The sequence below is a fragment of the Spea bombifrons genome, chromosome 5 (assembly GCF_027358695.1).
Source record: "Spea bombifrons isolate aSpeBom1 chromosome 5, aSpeBom1.2.pri, whole genome shotgun sequence".
NCBI lineage: Eukaryota > Metazoa > Chordata > Amphibia > Anura > Pelobatidae > Spea > Spea bombifrons.
The window spans coordinates 75153577-75174008 of NC_071091.1; the positions used below are offsets into that span (position 1 = coordinate 75153577).

General features: G+C 34.8%; 1 protein-coding gene across 1 annotated transcript in view; it reads left to right on the top strand.

The window, feature by feature from the left end:
- The window catches only part of PIEZO2 (piezo type mechanosensitive ion channel component 2), a 150372-nt gene that overhangs the window by 60518 nt on the left and 69422 nt on the right, over nt 1-20432 (top strand). Inside the window, exons 3-4 of the mRNA XM_053466029.1 lie at nt 3019-3144; nt 16941-16983. Coding sequence (XP_053322004.1) covers nt 3019-3144; nt 16941-16983 — 169 coding nt within the window. The remainder of the gene's footprint in view (nt 1-3018; nt 3145-16940; nt 16984-20432) is intronic.

The window sequence follows — 20432 nt, forward strand, 5'->3', positions numbered from 1 at the left end:
AATAAGACAAGGAGACTACTGACAATCGATTACAAATCTTGGGTTTCAATGCTCGGTTTTATATAAAATGCTCGGTTTTATCCAAATACTGTATATTGGCAAGAGGTAGAATCGATTAGCGGGAACCCAAGTAAACAATGCCCTTATGTTATTTTCCTGTTTTATGAATTTCTTTTTTTAAGTCGGTTGCTTACATATTTATTATTTTTTGGGTTTTTTGCAAGTCTTTCAGCTTCTATTTTGAAAACCACAGAAAATAATTTTTTTTACGGTAGGTCAGGCCAGTGTGGAAGGTAAACACTGAGCTGATTCACAGTAGCACACACTGCAATGTTTGTGGTACGAGCAGTTTTTTTTTATTAACTTACAGGAAAAACACAATTATTCATACTATACTAAAGGATAAAGCCTCTATATGTGCAGATGTATCCGTTATATATTTTTAGATGATGTTTCTTGCTGAAGTTTGTCATGTTTTATTGATTTTCAAAGTAGGATTGTTTCAGCAGTCATGTTTGTTTTTTCCTTTACTATATCCCGATATCTTGGATTGTCTATGTACTTTATTTGAGCCATAAAGATACAAATGCATGATGATAAAATACCTGAGGACAGAATGTAATAATGCATTTTTAGGCTGACACAGGACAGCAGCCACTAGTTGGAGGTACGGATCCTTCATAGTGGTCCAACTGCCTCTTCTAGCTCAGCTTTGGATCACTTTTTAACTACAGCACTTTCCATAGCCCTGTGATCATTTATATTACCTTTTCTTTATAGAACATCAACATTAGATTAGCAAGTGACAGCTCTGGGGTCATGCATGGCAGCCTTTGGGATTATACCGTCGCCATCCTTTACTTTAAAAATGAGGGTGTCCTGCAACAACTCTCCTGACAACCATGGAGAGTAAAGAGCACACATTCATCTAGTCAAGACCCTCCTTATAGCCCTGCAGCTCTAAGGTTATTTATTTCACGCACTTCCAGACTTTGTTATTCTCTGTTTGCTGTACTGTAAAGAAATATGGGCTCACTTTGCAATTGGAGCAATTGTGCTCCACTCGGGCTTCTTGCAGTCGTTGAGGACACACAGATAACGAAGATGCACCATGTATCTGTCTTCATTGTTTATCACAAATAGAGATCAAACCAGCAGATGGCGGACATAAGAAAAAGAGCCATTTATTGTAGCACTGATCGTGATGCTTTCTTTTTTTAATGACACTAGTTACAAAATAATAATAATATGGAATACAAGGGTGTTAGGGAAATCATACCCCACGGTCCTACCTACATTTCATCAGAGCCTTAAATGGTGCAATGTTCTTTCAGATACTAGAGTTTAGCAATTAACACCACACTCGATTTGACACTATTACATCTGTCTTTCTGTAAAAGCTAGAAAGCGTGATTTTCGGAATTGCCTCTGTCGTGCTCATGCAAAAAAAAAAGTGATAAGCAGGGTCATCAAGTGATGTTTTCTCAAGCAAGTGGTACAAACCTGAGATTTTACAGATTTGCCCATGAACCAGGCAATCGAATGTGGCTGCTTGCTACCATGTTAACTAACTGTGTGCGTTAAATTGTCAAAATGCCATCTGATCTATTGTGAGATCGGCTGGCATACTGGTAAAAAAATCCTGATCCCTGCTATGATACATCATGCATTGTCATGTCAATGATGCCCCCTCACATTCTAAATCCCCCCTCCCCAATTTTTTCTTTTTCTTTTTGCAACAAAGCAATGTAGCAGGGAACTTTCATGGGCTACAACCCACAGTCACCCACAGCTGGAATGATGACAAAGGTGATGAGTGTTGTAGCCCTCAAAAGTAGGTGCACTTAACTTGTTCTGGATAAAACTTGGACAAAATACATAGTTTCCCCACAGTTAAGCCGTAAACTGTTTGTGTTTTTCACCTAAATCTTACAGAGGCAATATTGTCCCGGGCTCCCAAAAGGAATAATGTGCCCTGACATTGGTGCATTGTATGGTGCCTGCTCTGCTCAGGCAAGATGTGCTAGTATTTGTGATTTACACTTACACCGTAGAATGAAACCCAGCCTGCACCATCTATTTTCTGTCTGGGAGGCTGATGACAATAATAATATAATACAAGTATTTAAAAATAGTCGCTAATAGGTTCAGACAGTAATCCTTGTTCCATGAATATGTAGTCATGATTGCCTTCCTCATTATGCTACTCATTGATTGTAGGCAACTAATGAGACTTTTGGATAACGTGCACCTGGGCTACATTTGGCTAAGACTGCAGGAAAGAGGACTGATTACCCCATGTCAGATGGGTTGCCTCTTATGGGTTGTCTATGTGAATACATATTGTGGGTTATACACAAGAAGTGATTCTAGTTCAAAGTTTGAAAGTGGTTTAGTGAACATAGAAGCTTATTATGTTGTCCAATCTGCTGGGTCTATTGATGATAATACCGCTTTTACAGATGGTTTACAGTTAAGAGTAATTTTATATGTAGGTCCTAGCCATCTCTTAAAGATCTTCTAAGGAAGAAATTAATCTGTAAGCTATAGTAATGTTTTTATAGTAATTTTCCTGAATCATTTTATAACTACTCCTTCACCTATATTTTATACATTGAAATATAAAAACAAAGCGAATGAAAAGGGTTGGCCAGTAATATAGCACAAGTATAACAAAACATGTAATAGTCTTTTTTTTTCTTTTAATGAAATCATTGCTGTTTTTATATGTATATAAGTACATTAAGTCTTTCAAACCTAGAGGGTGTTCTGGACTTTTTCACTAAAAGGGAATCACCGAATGTAGGAATCCAGTAAAGAAAAATGTATCCAATTAAATTAATTAAACCAGTTAACCTCTGACACTTTTATCCTGAATTATGGAATTTCTATTATTGTTGCAGATTTCTAAATGTTTCTAGGCGACATTATTGAAGACACGTATGGTGTTTTTATTTTCTTTTGTAATATTCTGCTTTAAGAAACATAACCCCATGTTCTGTATTTTATTTTTTACAGGGCACACAGGACGATTATTAAAATCCTTGTGTTTCACCAGTCTGTCCTTCCTGCTGCTGCACATCATCTTTCAAATCACAGTAAATAGCCTTGAAGCCAGAAAAAACATTGAACCAAATTTTAACTGTAAGTATGCCAAATTGTTAATTGTTCATTTTAAAAAGCCAAACATTAATTATAAGTTGTTTGGGTAAAAAATTTCAGTTTTGCTACGCTTTCTTTAAAACTATGTTAGATCTTGTGATGAATTATTTATAATCACAATACTTAATAAATGCTAAGTATTTGGAATAAGACACATTTATCATCCACACACCAGATCCTAAAATAGTAGAATACAATAGGACATACATAATAATAAAGGGATATACCAAGCTTTATTGTATTAATGTTTTGGGACTCAAACATGCCAGGAGTTTTAGAAACCTAGTTTAAGTGCAGGAAGATAAAGAAAAACTGATTAAACCCTTCATGACGAAGGCATTTTTACGCTTTTCAACACATTTTGTACATTTCTGCCGTGTCCCTGTGTAACTGTAATTTTCCTCTCCCTCATTTAGTGTACCTACAGAAATTAGATTTTTTTCCAGGAAAAGTAGGGCATTCTTTTTAAACTATATCCATCTATAAAATCCATCATTTAGTATGAAAAAATATGACAAAGTGAACATTAAAAAAACACATTATTTTAAAGTTTTACTTCTTATAAAACCAAAATATATTCATGTACCTCTCCTGAGTATGGTTACACCTCATATACCTAGGATTTACATTTATTTTTGGAGTTATAGGACTTTTCAAACACATGTTTTAAAGCAGCTTTGGATTTCTTGCCCATTGTATATCCAACTGCAGAAGCAATTATTTTACAGGGTTTTCATTTTTTTGGTGAGCGGAACGGGTTTTGTAAGCAGCTGAGTCAGGTATTTGGGGTACATTGATAATTTGGGGCTAAGATGCTGCAAATAGAACATGGGCACAGTAAAGCAATCTCTGAATATTGATTGAGCATGTTCAGCTTTTGGCTTTATGCATCACTATACTCAGGAGATATTGCTAAACACAACTTTTGTTTTTTCCAACAGTTGCACGCATTTTATGCAACAAATCTAAGGCAACATTGCAAGGTGCATGTGAAAAAAAGCACATTTAACCTCAAAATGTTACAAGTGCATCTTGTAATATATAAAATGTGAAAAATTTTATTTTTTTATTCAGACTAAATTATTTTTCATAATGAGTTATTATGGTTACATATATAAATATAGGGTGAAAAAAAATCTATACAATATATAATATGTCTGGGTACAGAACATTAGAATGAGGAAAATCATGATTAAAACACATAACAAAATGAGAAAATAAAATACTCCAGGTAGTGAAAGGGTTGATCATTATCTGTGATGCACTTTGTCTTTTTTACATTATTTAATGGGCATGTCAACGTTAACTAGTTTAAAGTTTCGTGACTTTAATTCATCCCACCCACTATGTTTACTTTGGGTTGCTGTCCATCATATTGGGTGCAGGGTTACGGACTTCATGTTCTACATTTTTGATTGCTCCTTAGACCGCACTGCATGTAAACAAAATAAATGTAATTAGATTTAAAAAAACACAGGAGACAAACCAGCTGTGCCATTTGTATTTTTGTACAAAGGTTCTGTATATTTTAGGAAAATTAAATTAATTGTTTAGATTTAACCAGGAGCTGACAAACCTACAGGGACAAAATGGCCGTCCCCTTATGGGTAACACTGTCTATTCTAATTTGACCTGACTTTTTTGTTAGAAATATGTTTAAACAATCTCATTTTAATCACATATTTGAAAGGACTAGGATCTGTTAACAAATCCCATATGTAGTTTGGGTGGTCTCCTTTATACAAATATTTTAAGGGAGACCAATGTAAGACTGGATAGCAGCTTTTGTCAACGTTTATATCTAAAAAAAAATACTTTGACTAAGCCATTGCATAAAATAACGTAAGTTCCACACAGCCCAATGTCGAAGCCGTTTACATCATGCCATAAAGTTTACCAACCAGTGGAATCGAGGGATATCAGAAAAGTCTAGACATAGGTCAAATGTTTTTAAAATAATTTGTGATTGGATAGCAACACCAGTAAGAGCTCTGGTCATCGGGGAAATTTATGCTGGAACAAACCCAACTGTTACATTGTGATTTAGCCATCACAAAATATATCCCTTAGTTGTGTTTTTGAAATAGAAAGTTTGTTGCTTCAATTGGACAGGGGTTACGGATTTAAGTCCCTAATAATCAACTTAAATATTTCTAAATCAATGGAAGCATTTAACTAAAATGGATCTGTTTATTTAAAGAACTTGGAGTCACAACTATGTTTTACTTTTATTTTAAAAAATAATAGTGTTTTTTGCAATTAAATCGGTCCTTCTCTTAGAGGAAAATGTCATCTTCAGGACTCATTCTGTTCCTCTTTCCATCCTGGAATTCCACTTTTCTAGATCACCAAATATTTGGTGTGTGTATCACAGATCAACACAACAGTCAAACTACATTAAATGTGTCATTAGCTTACTTAAATAAATTGTTCTTGTTCCAGATGAATTACTTTTACTGATTTCTTGCTCAACTATACAGGATATTTAGCTTTCCAGAAACAATTGCAGTTTTCTAGAAGAAAAGGTTAAGCAGGTTTACACTATGTCTTCCCTGTCATTACTGTATAGCTAAACATGTCATTCTGCCAAACTACCAATAAAAGTGTCACCAAGAGCCATTAAAATAAAGCAGATCTTTAAACAAATGTATGTCAGTGGCAAGAAAAGTGCTTCTGGATAGATTTAACATGCAAACGTCGGCATACTACTGAATCAATTTAGAAGAAAAAACTAAACATACATTGGGTGGACTACTGTTGGGATCTGATTGCTTCCACAACATTTTCCAAAATGAAATGTAAAAAAAAACCCTCATTCTACTCTTATACATCAGTGACCACAAGCCATTTTCAGAAACTACCAAGAAGCTTGTGAGAATCATTCTTTGGTCTTTACATGTGTCGTAATGTTTTTTTCCATAAGAGGTTTTACCTGATTCTCATTACATGCTCTTATTAAGGGCAGCAGAAGGCAGAACCGTTGGGTCACAACTTGGACATACCTATGTCAGTCTCTCTCTGTATTAATGTATGCAAAATCAATATATTAAACCATTATTTGTCCTTAATAACTCAGACTTCAGAATGGGAGCTTATTCACTAAAAAGAGAGTGAGTAGGAGGTTTGGAGGAGAGTTGAGGTTCCAGCACCTTAACTTCACTATACATTTGGATGGCCCATAGCCAGTAAGCTTCTCCTGCAAGGATGAGCTTGGATGGTCCTGTATAATGTATAGTTACATCAGCAAGCTTACCTGTAAGTCTCCTCATCTTTTGAATTATGCAATATATAGGACCAGCTGAGGTACTGTGACACTAAAATGTGACACTTATAATACAGGAATATATGTATATAGTAGTCAGACTTCCATTTCAATGCGTCTTAGAGAGGGAGCAGTGTTTGGCCGAGATGTCGTAATCTGAATCTGGTGGGTGGCTTGCTCCTGGGAAATAAAAGGAAGTACATGGGAAAGAACTGGATTTGGTCTCATAACATATGTGGTAAAGACTTATCTGTTAAGGGAATTCAAAAATGTTTGTGATGGAACTATCCTAGACATTAAAGAAAAGCCATAAATCAAACAGGAGCCAACATTTTACAAAGGATATGGTCAGCCTGTCAAATCTCAAGGTTCTTCAATATAACAAATAATAACATAACAGACATTTTAGCTTCTTATGCATACATAGTCTACCCCCAACATTTATTTTAATATTTTGGTCAAAATCATGAGCATATGTGTGAGTACTCATTTTTTTATCCATCTGTCCATGTGAATCAGTTTTTAGAAATTGTGATAGATGTTTTAATGTAACAACCAATGTGTTGCTTTTAAATTAAAATGAAAATGTGGGCACTTACTTGCATTAAAGGGTAGCACCAGCTACTAACCACTGTGCCCTCAAATCAAATATATATATATATATATATATATATAATCTACTTAATGGAAAATGTTGTGGGAAGAATCTCTGTTTTTTGCAATTAAGCTTCAATGCTGGCATACCCCCTTTTAATTTATGAATATTTCTCATAATTCTATTCAAATTCTGGGATTGATTTACATGTTCAACAGTTTAGGACATCTTTCCATATAAAATTGTGAACAGAACAAAGTTGCCTATTTAGTTAAAAAAAGAAAATTATTAACACGGTGTGACAGTAGAGCCCATTGAATGGCTGGTCTTGGGCAAAACCTTGTTGTGTCTGTTGGATGGAGCAGCCATTATAATATCAACAAACATCAACTGGCTAAAGAGATATGAACTCCTCAGCCCGCAATGTAAGTCGTGAAACTGACTCTACCTATAACTCATATGCCTATGTTACTAGACACTGTGTGTTGTTGGCTTAAATTGACCTTTGAGATGATATTACAGAAAGCAAAATAAAGGGCCATATTGGCTGTAAGTGTAACTATTTACACAGAAAGAACTAGCAGAACCTTAATTTGTCAGCACGGAAGATAGATGACTGAATCACCTTCGTCTTCCAGGAAAACTGCTCTTACACACTTAACAAAAACTGGCTCAACGGAACAAAAATAAAAGCAAAAAATCTTTCAGTTCCTGCCAGATGTCTAAATTGATACTAGAACAGGAAATGAGATGTTAGTCTATTTGCGAAATTATTCAGTTCATGCAAACAATGTGCGCATCTGCCCTCCTCATGTTTAACACCAACATCAAATTAATGATATGTATTTTAAAAGGAGGTGTCATTCAGTGTCGGAAATACGATTCTGTACATTCATACTTTCTCTGAAGTCCCAAATGATCGTAGACTCATACAAGCTGAAGGAGAAGAGGCAAGCAAGCAGAATGAGCCAAGGTGGGACAAAGCCAGGCCACCATGCCTGGCTCATCCCACCACCTTTACTACACATCTTATAAACAAACAAAAAAGTCTTAAGACTTAGTGGGCGCTGTAGGAAACTGATAATGACAGACAGATAAATGCTTCTCTACACTGATTCACTTTGCTTCATGTGCATTTTTCTTTTATGTAGCTGCTATTCATGATCATTTTCTCACTGGCTTCTTTCCTGCACTACGAGAACACATGGACATGCCAACAAGACGCTCTCCAGCTGTTGGTGAACTACAACTCCCGTAATTCTTTCAGTCTTTGCATGCAAACTACTTAAAGAGACTTTAGGGAGCTGACGTTTCAAACAGCTGTAGATTTAGCAGAAAGTAGCCTTAATGCTATGAAAGACATCCCTGAGTTTTTAGTTGAACAGGGGTGCAAAAATTATTTCTTTACTTAATATAAACAAAATAAGAATATCGATATAGACATAACCTAATATCAGGGCTCGACAAATCCCAGGCGCCAGGTCGCCATGGCGCCTAGGTGTTTGTCAGCCTCTTACATCTGCAAAAAAATGCCCTCTCGTCACCACGCGGGGGCGCTGCTGCTGCTGTCTGCCCAGGAGTCTGGGCAGACAGCACAGCCACTCCGAGCCCGCCCCCGAGCCTGAGATCACTCCCACGGAGTGATCCTGTAGGCTGAAAACGCTGTTGCAGGAAAACCAGCAATCGTGTTTTCAGCTGCCACAGGCAGGTTCAGGGAAGGGGGTTGTGTGTTGATTAGGTCCCCACACAAGTGTGGGGACCTGACACAACACTCCCCTGCTGCCTGATCGCTCCATGAGAGCCACAGTGCAGCGTTAACCCCTTCAATGCCGCGATAGCGGCATTTAGGGGTTAATTCCCGTTTTGTAAGGGGCTCTGCTGCTGGTGGTCTGCCTGGAAGCCCAGGCAGACCAGCAACAGCAAAAACGAGCCCCCAAAAGCCCTTTGATGACTCCTGTAGGCATGGAAGCCTACAGCAGTCATCAAAGAGACTCCCCCCTGCAATGGCTGGTCTATAGACCAGCAATCGCGTCCCAGCTGCCAGAGGCAGCTTCAGGGACAGGGGGAGAGGGTTCTTCGGTCTCCACATGAGTGTGGAGACTAAATATCAGTCAATGCTGTGCTCCAATGGAACATCAGCATTGAAAGAGTTAAAAAAAAACCCAAATTTTTTTTTTAAAAAAACAGCACTGACCTGGAAGTCCAGGGTGCTTCCAGGTCAAATTCTGTGAGTTTAGTAAGTGGGCTGATGATGATCAGATCACTCCTGACCAACTGTTAGTTTTAAAAAAAATCGTGGCTCCTAACTTTTTTAGCTGGCGCCTAGATTCACAACAAATTTGTCAAGCCCTGCCTAATATATTGAGGTGGGAAACTTCTTTCCTATTATTTTTTTTCTCAACAGTCAAGAGTCTTATTTGTAAGGTAAGGGTAAATTTAATTGAAGTGATATATATAAAAAGTGAATTTGTTTTTTCAAGCGGTTGGTATATTCTGGTGGTTATAAGCTTCCACTTTGAGTAGTAATACAATTGATACATGTGGATTATATATAATAATTTCTAGTTCTGTTTTTTACGATTTTCCAGAGATCTATATTTAGTTATTTTCCTCCACATAAGATACTAACATTTTATTGTTGTGTTTTAGATATTGCCCTGTTGTATTTATCTGACATAAAAGCTATACCATGAATCAAAGTCACTTCAAAACATTGAACTTGCCTTAAAAGTATTGTTTTTGAACTCTGAGACAAGCACTTTAAACATATCCTAACATGTTAAAATGTTAGACCTACAAGAAATGCATACCGATCACACCAAGGAGCTGACTTCAAAACCTACAGTGTCCTGAAGATGTTTATTAATATTTATAAAAATCTTTACATTTCTTCCTTTTGCCCAGGAAATCATTTAAAACTCTCTGACCATTTAAGTATGCAATATACATTGCGTGTTTTGCAGGAGAAGTTCGCTGAGGTTTGACTCTCCTGCAAATGTCCTCTCTATTAAGCGTATATTTCTAACATATGTAAAGCTCGGTCAGTTGTAGCTTACTTTTAAAACAAAATAGCTCCTCACCAACATTTTGGAATCACATAATTAAATTGTGTGGTCGTTATAGAACATGCACTGGGACTTTAGAGACTTTACAATTAATTAATGTCCATGGGTTTGAGACAAGTCTTAGGTTTTAAAAAGAGTCGACGGTAATGGTGCCTGTGAAATGATATCATAAAACCGATACATAATAATAAATTGTACAGTGCTGCAAAATGTGATAGCGATATATAAATTAATAAATAATGTTATTTTTTTATGGAAGTTTGGAAAAAGTTTTAAAAATGCAAGACTTTTATATATTACAAATGTGCACACAAACTCTCAAGCTAACATGACTAATTTAATCTAATTCAATATTTTTTCCTTTTAAAATTGAATTACATCATCACACTTCCATGTGGATGCTTTATCAATATGTCATCAATGTACTCAATTAACGTGCAATTGAAGTTGTTTATAATCATCATCTGTTTGAACCTTACAGAGTTAAAACAATTGAGCATCAAAGTCCTAAGTGGCATGTCCTGCTTTTTGTCAGTTGCTGGCTTATATGCCAACCTCTGCTCCTACATATGTAAACATTTACACTTATGTTAACATTTTAGTAAACCGAACCTCTAAAGTATATATTTCTTGAAGCACAGCATCATGATTTATGGCCTCATTTAAACTAAATGATTATGGTGAGCTTCCGTACCTGTACCTTAGTTAGTTTAATTTAAAAAAAAAAATGCATTCTTTTGTGACATTTCAGGCATCGGGTGAAATTAAAAGAAAAATATGTAGTAAATCTATATAATGGAACAGTGAAGGTGTTCTGATTACACTGTAACCATGGATAAAACGTTATTTTGTATGATATCATTGCAACCATCGGGTAGGAAGTTTTTGACCAAATGTGGAGTTTTTGAAAAATATACAGGATAATATTGTGAGAAAATAAGGGTTTTTTGCTGTTGATACATACATATGTTATATACTATTGCATGAAAAATAAATATTTTAAGGAAGGATTTTGATTGTTTTTTTGTTATGTTCATCAATACTGAGCTTTTTTTGTGGTTAAATGAATTGTCATGGAGCTTGATGGCCAATTTTTTTTAAATAACATTTCTACTAATTTCTTCTATATTGTATATTGTAGTTCCATTCCACATCATTTCACAGCTCACAAGTAAAATATCTACCTGTTTTCATTTATTTTCTTTAACATTATTACATGTTTAATGGCCATAACTGAATGGCTAATTTACAATGAAGGGGGTAAACTACAACGTAATCTCTACCTGTGAGTGCAAATATATATATAAAAAAAGAAAAAATGACAAATCTTACAGAACCTTGTATTACCATTAATGCTATAATTCTTGTTAGTTACCAAGTGACCTGTTTTATATGCAGATATAACACCATCTCTGACCTATAAGGTAACATGACCTCAAAGAATATAGACATCACTTAGGGCATGTCCGACTCATGAGAAATAAGGTCAAGAAAGGGGCAGTGTGGGTTTTACCGCAGCATCAGTTCTGTCAAAATTGGGTGGGTGTACAGCTTTGCCTCAGCAATGAATGGGAGCTTTACTGTGATGAATGACTCCTTTCAGTGTTCCTTCGCTCTCCCTCAATCATTTGCATTGAGATTTTACAGCAGTCAGAGGACGGCAGCTTCCACTCTTTTCTATACGTTGTGGAACTTATGAATCTGCGTTTTGATGAACCGGCTTCTGCCCCATGGAAGATTATATCATCCTTCATCCATGATTCCAAAACTGATGGGCGACTAGATCTACTATATTTATTTATACGCAAAAAGCGGCAATGCTTTATGTTTCATGAAAAATCACACTCCACATATATACCTTTGGTATTTCATAGTTTAATCATCTGTTTAATAGCAGACTGATTTTAGCAAAAATCGGCATAAAAAAAACATCAAGAAGTCAATCAAAACCTGGCTGTGTTTTCAAACAGGTTACCTTTTGTTTATCTCTTTCTCTATCATGACCTGTTTCTTCAGTAGTAGAAGCCAAATCTTTTGAGTCTCATAAATGTTTACACACCATCTTTGAACTTCTGTTAGTTGCTAATTCACGTAAGACCCATTTATATGGAAGCATTACTGAGCCTTTAACAGTTTCTCCGATTACAAATAACATTGTCACTACATCTCCTTTTCAATGATTACTACTTTAGAAAGGGGACGTTAATAAAACGTAATCTAATCAAAACATTGCTTTACTTGTCCAGTTATCCGAAAGTAATCATTGATCTTTAGCACTTCTTTTAATAACAGATTTTATCAGCTGCAATAAAGCTTTTTATAAGAAGCATTTGGATAGAAAATACCGGTACATAGTATTCAAGATGACTTAATCTGTATGGTGCAGACGCATTTTGTTGTATGCTCGTGTAGTCTTACACTTTGTTAAAAGATCAAAATAAAGTATTAACGTGTCTGTTTTTGAAAGCATTCTTATTTTACAGCATTTTTTGCACCTGCCTAAAAGTTTTGCACTATATATATATATATATATATATATATATACATATATTTATTATTGGGAAAACAGGCATATTGCACTGATTCATAATACCTTGTAAGTGCTTCTTGTCTCAAAGGAATTGACAAAAACAAATGTCTGTGAAATAGAAACACATATCTTAAAATGACATTAGGAAGAATCAGTGTAAATGGAAACAGTTATACATTGTATTCTAATGGAAATACAAATGGATTATGCTGAAATAATGAAATGTCGTGTGTTATACACATTTACACAAAGCACTGCGAGGAACGTGAGACAGCAATCTCATTGTGTAGCCCCTGTAAACAAAAGACTGCATGCACCGTTTTTCTTCTTGAGTAGATGGGTGCTTTGTGGTTTAGGGGTTTGTGGTAAGGTGTTCCTAGGTTCATAAAACTGACCATTGACCAAATATGTATTTGAATGATGCTAAGAATTGTATACATTCTCCATCTGTAGCACAAAATCTAATTGTTTTTAATATAGTGCCAGGTTTAGTTCAGTGCATTTCTCACCCAGGGAGAAACAGAACCACGTTGTTGGCCGGACCTGGCCATGAGCCCTTAAGATCACAGAAATCTTTGGAGTCAAGCATGAGGTCTAGATTGAGACATAACCGGCGAAACAGAAGACAACCCATATATACTAGTCGAATTACAATCATTGCTAGGTATCTAGCTATAATATAGTTTATAATAATTATTAGGTATCTAGCTATAATATAGTTTATAATCATTACTAGGTATTTCTCTATAATACAGTTTATACTCATTACTAGGTATTTCTCTATAACATAGTTTATAATCATTACTAGGTATCTAGCTATAATATAGTTTATACTCATTACTAGGTATTTCTCTATAATATAGTTTATACTCATTACTAGGTATTTCTCTATAACATAGTTTATAATCATTACTAGGTATCTAGCTATAATATAGTTTATACTCATTACTAGGTATTTCTCTATAATACAGTTTATACTCATTACTAGGTATTTCTCTATAACATAGTTTATAATCATTACTAGGTATCTAGCTATAATATAGTTTATACTCATTACTAGGTATTTCTCTATAATATAGTTTATAATCATTACTAGGTATTTCTCTATAACATAGTTTATAATCATTACTAGGTTTCTAGCTATAGTATAGTTTATCCTGGGGTCAGGCAACAAACCACAGCGGTACGAATAAACAGGAAATAATTTTGGAGTCATCAGTGCAAAACATTGGTTTACAGTTTGCACCATATTTAGGTACATACTGTTACTGTTAAATATTTTTCTTCTGCTGCAAATACTTTGGCCATGAAATAGCCCACAATTTCTTTTTAAAGTACAACTAAATTATTTTACACCCTTTCCGTGTCTTTGTGATGACTCATGTGATGACAGACCGTTTATCTAGGCCTCACACACAGTAAACAATTTAATGGTGTTAAGCAACACAGTAACACATATATAAAATCAGGCAGATGTTCTGTGGCAGAAACCCCCCTTGTCATTAATATGCTTGGGGTGTAGGTCACTTGCACTTTACTAAAGGCTTCGTTTGTAAGTCTTTAGTATCAAACCTAGAATCGTGTAGGTTCCATGGGAGTCTTAGGCTTCCCTGTGGGTTTCAAAGCATAACGGCTACTAGATGCTGAAGAGCTAAAGCCCAGTGGTCCCCTTGGAGCTCCCTGTCTTCTGTGCAGTGCATTCCACTCAAAAACCGCAATAGAGGAACTGAAGAAACCAGCAATGCTAGGGATCTGCATCTTCAAGCATGTATTATGTACTTTAAAACCATTAATCAATCACAGTATAGAAAAGAGAACAAACATTGACAGACCTTGGCAGGATGATCGCAAGCACAGTATTTGCTCCACACATACACTTGGTTTCCCAGTGGGTCCCCCCACACTTTTTTAGGATTCTTTGCTAAATTTACTACCATGAGCTGTAACAGCTATTCAGTTAAGTGTTACTCTGTCACCAGTGCTAAGCTACTGGTAAAAAAAATATCAGGTGAGCGTATTTTTATTTCTATGAGTAATGTATAGGTAAGCTAAACCTGAATTGGGACCATGGACACATTAAGATCAGGTAGGGCCACATGGCAACACTGTTACTGATGATCTCCAATATATTTTTCTAAATTTAGCCTAAAAACGAAGTACGGGCAAAATTTTACATTCATGATTGTGAAAGCAGAAATGCTACAGCGATATACAGCGATATACATAGACATTGAAAAGGCATAATACATATACATGCATAGACATATTTGTGGATGACAGGTCGCACAAACCACTAGGGCCACTTTTAAACTATTTTTCAGAAAGAAATGTGTAAACTTACTTAAGCTATTATCAACTTATTATCAACTATTTATTTTAAAATTATTTTAAAAATATATTTTAAATTGGTAAAATATTTGTTATCTGTGATTTGGCAAATAAATTGCAACAAGTCAATGAATCCTATTATAACTTGGACTATAAAGGTTGACAAATTTGGTTTGGATCTAGGCCAAAAAATGTTGGAGCCAGTTTTTTCCCCAATTATTTTTTAATTTTATGTGCTCCATCATCATAAGACTATTTGTAAATATATATATATATATTTTTTTTTTTTTTAAATATATATTATTTTTAATATTATATTATTTTAAAACACACACACACATATATATATATATATATATATATATATATAATGGTTGAAAATAATATAATATTAAAAATAATATATATTTAAAATAAACATAACCTTAAATGTAAAATTCATACTGTACTGTAACTATACTATAATACGGGATTATATAATTTAAAGTGACCAAATTCATAAATTGAAATCTGAGGACATTTATGAAGAAATACAGTACTGCTGTCTAAAACCACACAATAAATGTGGTTAGTTCTCCAAGATACTTGGAACAATTTACCTAGAACAGTTGATGCTGTTTTGAAGGTGTTTTTTCACACCTGCCTTAAACCTTTGCACACTGCTATATATCCAAAGTGTCATTTCTCATACTTTTCAATAATAATTTGATATAAAAGTAGTGGTGTTTGGAAAATTGACTGTGGTCAGCACCTTTCAACTTCAACTAGAAGCCATAGCAAAGATTAAATACAGATAAATTAAAAATGTAGGATAGGCTAATCCAAAACAACCCAGCTGGCCTAGAGGCAAAAAATAATTTTAACATTTGTGAATGTATCAGTCTTGGAAACATCTAAAATCAGACAATACCCTACAGCTACTTTCAATGGGTAAGAACAGTTAGTTACCCTCCAGAAAGGAGATTTCTTTGTAGATGTTGTAAAAATGGATAAGAAACAAGTAAGTATTGCATATTAATAGTTCATGGCTCTGTGGCCAAACTCAAGGTCACTCAACAGTTTCCGCTAGTAAAGCTTCTGAGATGGCTTTTCTATGAAACAAGAAAACGGGTAAAGAATATTTCATTTCGCGCAACTTAGTTTCTTTAAACTGGATCTGAGCTAATACCATAACAATTCTTATTTTACAAATCTAAATATACTACACAAATACAGAATATCTTCTGGGAAAATACATGCTTTGTATACCACTAAACATTCCATTACATTCATATTACAAATCCCATAAACATGCATGGTATATTATCACTCTACCCAAAGTGTTCTTTCATAGTGCTCATAGATCTCCCTGTCTGCAGAGTTTTCTTTTTATATATTTGGAACATTAACCAAAGACATATCCACTTCAAACAATGGCTCTGCTATTGAACTCATTGTTGTTTTCCAATAGAAGACTCTAATAGAAGGTAATGCTTCACTATTAAATATTGTTGACCTTGTTTAATGCTGGGAACACAGTACATCTTCAGGAGTGCAGAGTAATCATCCTATTTATTCTGGCATCAGTGTATGAAGGCTCTTTGTTTGAATTGGTATGCAGATTAAAAACATGATACAATTTGATTGATCAGATTGATCTGTGCATTAAATGATTGAAAGTGAACAATCAGTAAAAGGGCTCATGTAATTGAACTTAAATCAAGCTACATATTTGCATCAGTTGAAGTTGCGGAGAAATCAGTAGAACTGTAATTGGGGATAATAGGGACAAAAAGATAATTTTATTATAACACCAATTTAATGTTGGAAGAAAAAAAATGATCATTTTTGGAGAATATCCTAATCATCACTATTTTCTTGCATGTGGTTATATATTTATTTATGTAAATAAAACACAATATGATATATTTTGTCATTGTCAATTCCTATAATATTCTTTTAACAAATATATATATATATAGAAATATACTAACCATGTTTCTTTTTGTTTATATGTAGGTTCGACGTGGGAAAAAACAATACGCCAGATAGGTTTTGAAAGGTATGTAATTTGATTCAATTAATCACGGGCTATCTAGCTGGTAAATATTCTATTATCGAGTATAAAGACTCGAGGAACGACCTGCCACACCAGGAGATTTAGCTCATGACCACCCTGCCTATTATAAGTCATTTTGCCCAAATTCTACATTTTACAGTTCCAAATAAACTAATCTAAATACATTAAATGTACTTTGTTACATTTATATTGCTTAAAATCCTACCTAATATATATACTACATACATATTAGGAAAGACATTTTAATTTACTTTTCTTTGCATGATTATATCTGCCTATTTTGTTACCCCTCTCACCTTTTGTTAAGTTGCTGAGGAGTGGAACTGGACATGAAGCTGCATGAAAAAAGTAGTGTATCACTGATGTATCCCAAATATAGTTGTCCTTCAAGTTATACAACAGTGAGGGGCATCTTTTCCCCTCTTAATTACAAATATTATGTTTTTTTTCTCAAAAATACCGTGTGACAAATGCTTTGCTAGTTAGTGGTATGTCAAAATGGCTTATGATCATGTTTGTATTTACCATCAATCACCCAGTATGTTAGGGACCGGCTGGTACTGTTACTCTGTATGTTATTTGTTATGTTAGATGATCTGCACTTGAAGATGTTCATGTTTTGGATAATTGTTTTCTCTGGAGACAACTAATGTATTTTGGTTGTGGTTCTGTCACTTCTCCTTAATGCTTAACTGTTCGGTACACATAACTGCATAATTGTGTTTACAGATTGAAAACAATGTATATGTATTAAAATCCCATGTTTGTAACATGGGAACAGTCATCTTCCTTCCAACGTCCTGTTCTCAGAATCTTCATGGATATTTCTCCCTACTGCCATGTTTCGTTTGATTGAATCTGGTTGGTCCTGGCTCCCATTCTAAAGGGTGGAGAGGAGAAGGAAGCTAACATCAATACAGGCAATTGTTACATTAGTTCTGCCACCTAAGGTCACCCATGACTTACTATTCATATAACGTTTTGATGACTGAATCTGTGGACCCATTACTTGGTATTTCGTTTATACCCGCCATGCCTGAAAACCTCAGAGAATTTACTTTCTGGGCAAGTCTATTATTATCTTGTATACAAGTCTATTATTAACCTAAGTTACAAGTTTGCAAATTGACTACTTTACTGGAACAGTGAGAACTACTACCAGCAGCTAAAAAATAGGTAATATACCCCCAACACATCCCATCTCTATTAAACATATGTCTTATCCATGTGTGATGGTTTTGTGAAGTTCAATATCAATTGATACATGGGTTGTGGAACTATTGCAGTTCAATTCACTAATTGGTATGATAATGCGGTCATCCTGTTTAGATTATTATGAATTGTTGCACCTTCCACAATATTTCTCAATAACTTTTCTCATTTTGAAATGTGGGATCCCAGAGAGGAGGTAACAGCAGGTAGGCTAGATGGGCTAAATGTTTCTTGGCGGATTGCACCAATTCTGTGTTTCTGGCTGTTACTTTGGAGCTTAATTGGAGCAGAATAAAGCAAAACGTTTAAAGAGCTTATTACTCTGTATGAAAACTTGGAACATTCATAGTTGCCATTTAAGTTCAGGTCTTCTATCCTAGTGAGCACCAACATTCTGACATCATGTAGGCATTAAGTTGAGATGTGGAACCTACATCAAAGAAAGTGATGAAGCTGGACTCTATGTGTGACATTATTTTAGCCAGAAACAAAACCTGTAAATAATGAGAAATGAAGTGAATTAGATACCAAAGTATTCTAGGTCATTGTTTAAAAATGAGAGATATTCTTAAGGCAATGTTTATACAATGCAAAGTTATACGTCTCTTTCATCTACTGCACTTAAGGGAATCATTTCAAAATGTTCCTCGTTTTCAAGGGTAGGAAAAACTTTTCACTACTGGAAGTAAATACTGGAAACATGCAATTTCAGCTACATTATATGTTTAGCTAAATTGAGGTTGACATACAATTGGAGAAAGCTTTTTAAACATGCTAGAAGGAAGTCACAACATTGTAAATAATCAATGTCATTGTCTTCACATAGTCCCTTGGAGTTACGTCTGGTAGGAAAAGGTATTATATTCCAGTAATGTAAAAATGTGTATTCTAAGAACATTCCGATTATTGATTAGAACATTTGTTACCGAAATACCTAATTTCTCATGTAAAAATATTAACCCAACCTGTGTGCTAAACAACACAAACATCAATTCCAGAAATACCTAATCATTCAAATTAGTGATCAAAAACATGAATGTACAATGGAACAAAATTGGTTCCATTGATTCCGTTATTCATTTTCTTAATTGGTGCAAAATGATTTGTTACGTTCCATGCCTGGTGATTGCAATATAATCCTTATATCTACCCAAGTAGGAAAGTGTTAAATACATCTTTGATTCTATCTGCATGGGCCTGTAGCACTAGAATGTCTTCCCATTCTTGTTGGTCCCATTCTTATGATTGTAAAGTTTATCACAATCATATTTGGGTATATTTTTGAAACATGGAGTGGGGAAGCAAGAAGGTAGCTCCTATATACACTTCAACAGAATCTAACATGCATTTTTTTATGTTGTATAGGCTATATTAATCTAAATATTGTATGTAAGAATTATGATGAGAAAAAACTTCAATTGTGACAATTCATAAGGTTTATTAGTTAAACATTATTCATCGGCACTTATATAACGCCAGTGATCTTCTAAGCTACATTACATAAAAGACTGACAAGATCAAATGAAAAACAAACCAATGAATGACTACAGCCTGAAAATGTTGTATGTATTTCCCAAATTTGTGTTAAACATGGCCTGCTAAATCTTGTATTTGCTTAAGGAACTTGGAGACCACAGAGCTGTCATTGATACACGGGATCAGCACTTTTCTCTAACATCAGACGTTTTTAGTTTCTTGAACCCCAATGCTGTAAAGCCCTTTTCTATCTAGTTACATAAAGCTTTCGGCCCCTAAAGAGAGAGCTACATGCACAATCCTCAAAGCATGTTTGTCTGTAGAGTGAAATGGGGGTTCAGTCATAAAAAAAGACCCTTAGAATGTTTCTATAGGGCTAATAATTGAAACCAAATGTAATGCGTTTTAGTCCACATTATTGCATTTTTACTTTCTGTCTTACCTCACATGTCTAGCATGATGACACATGATGTCTATGGTTAAATTTGTACTGTCTTAAGCAATCATGTATATATGTTCCTACTTTTATAGACTATTTGTGCCTCTCATTTCTTGTGCATATTGATGTCTGTGTTGCCTTCCTACAGTTATAATAGATTCATAGTGGAACCCGATATGGAGCACTGGACTATAGCTGTACAATAGTGAGAACATAATATGATGTAAAGCAGCATTTAAATCAAACACTGCGTCTTGCTGCTAACACTGGCTGTATGCGAAGGGGTATGAGCTTCTAGAAAGTC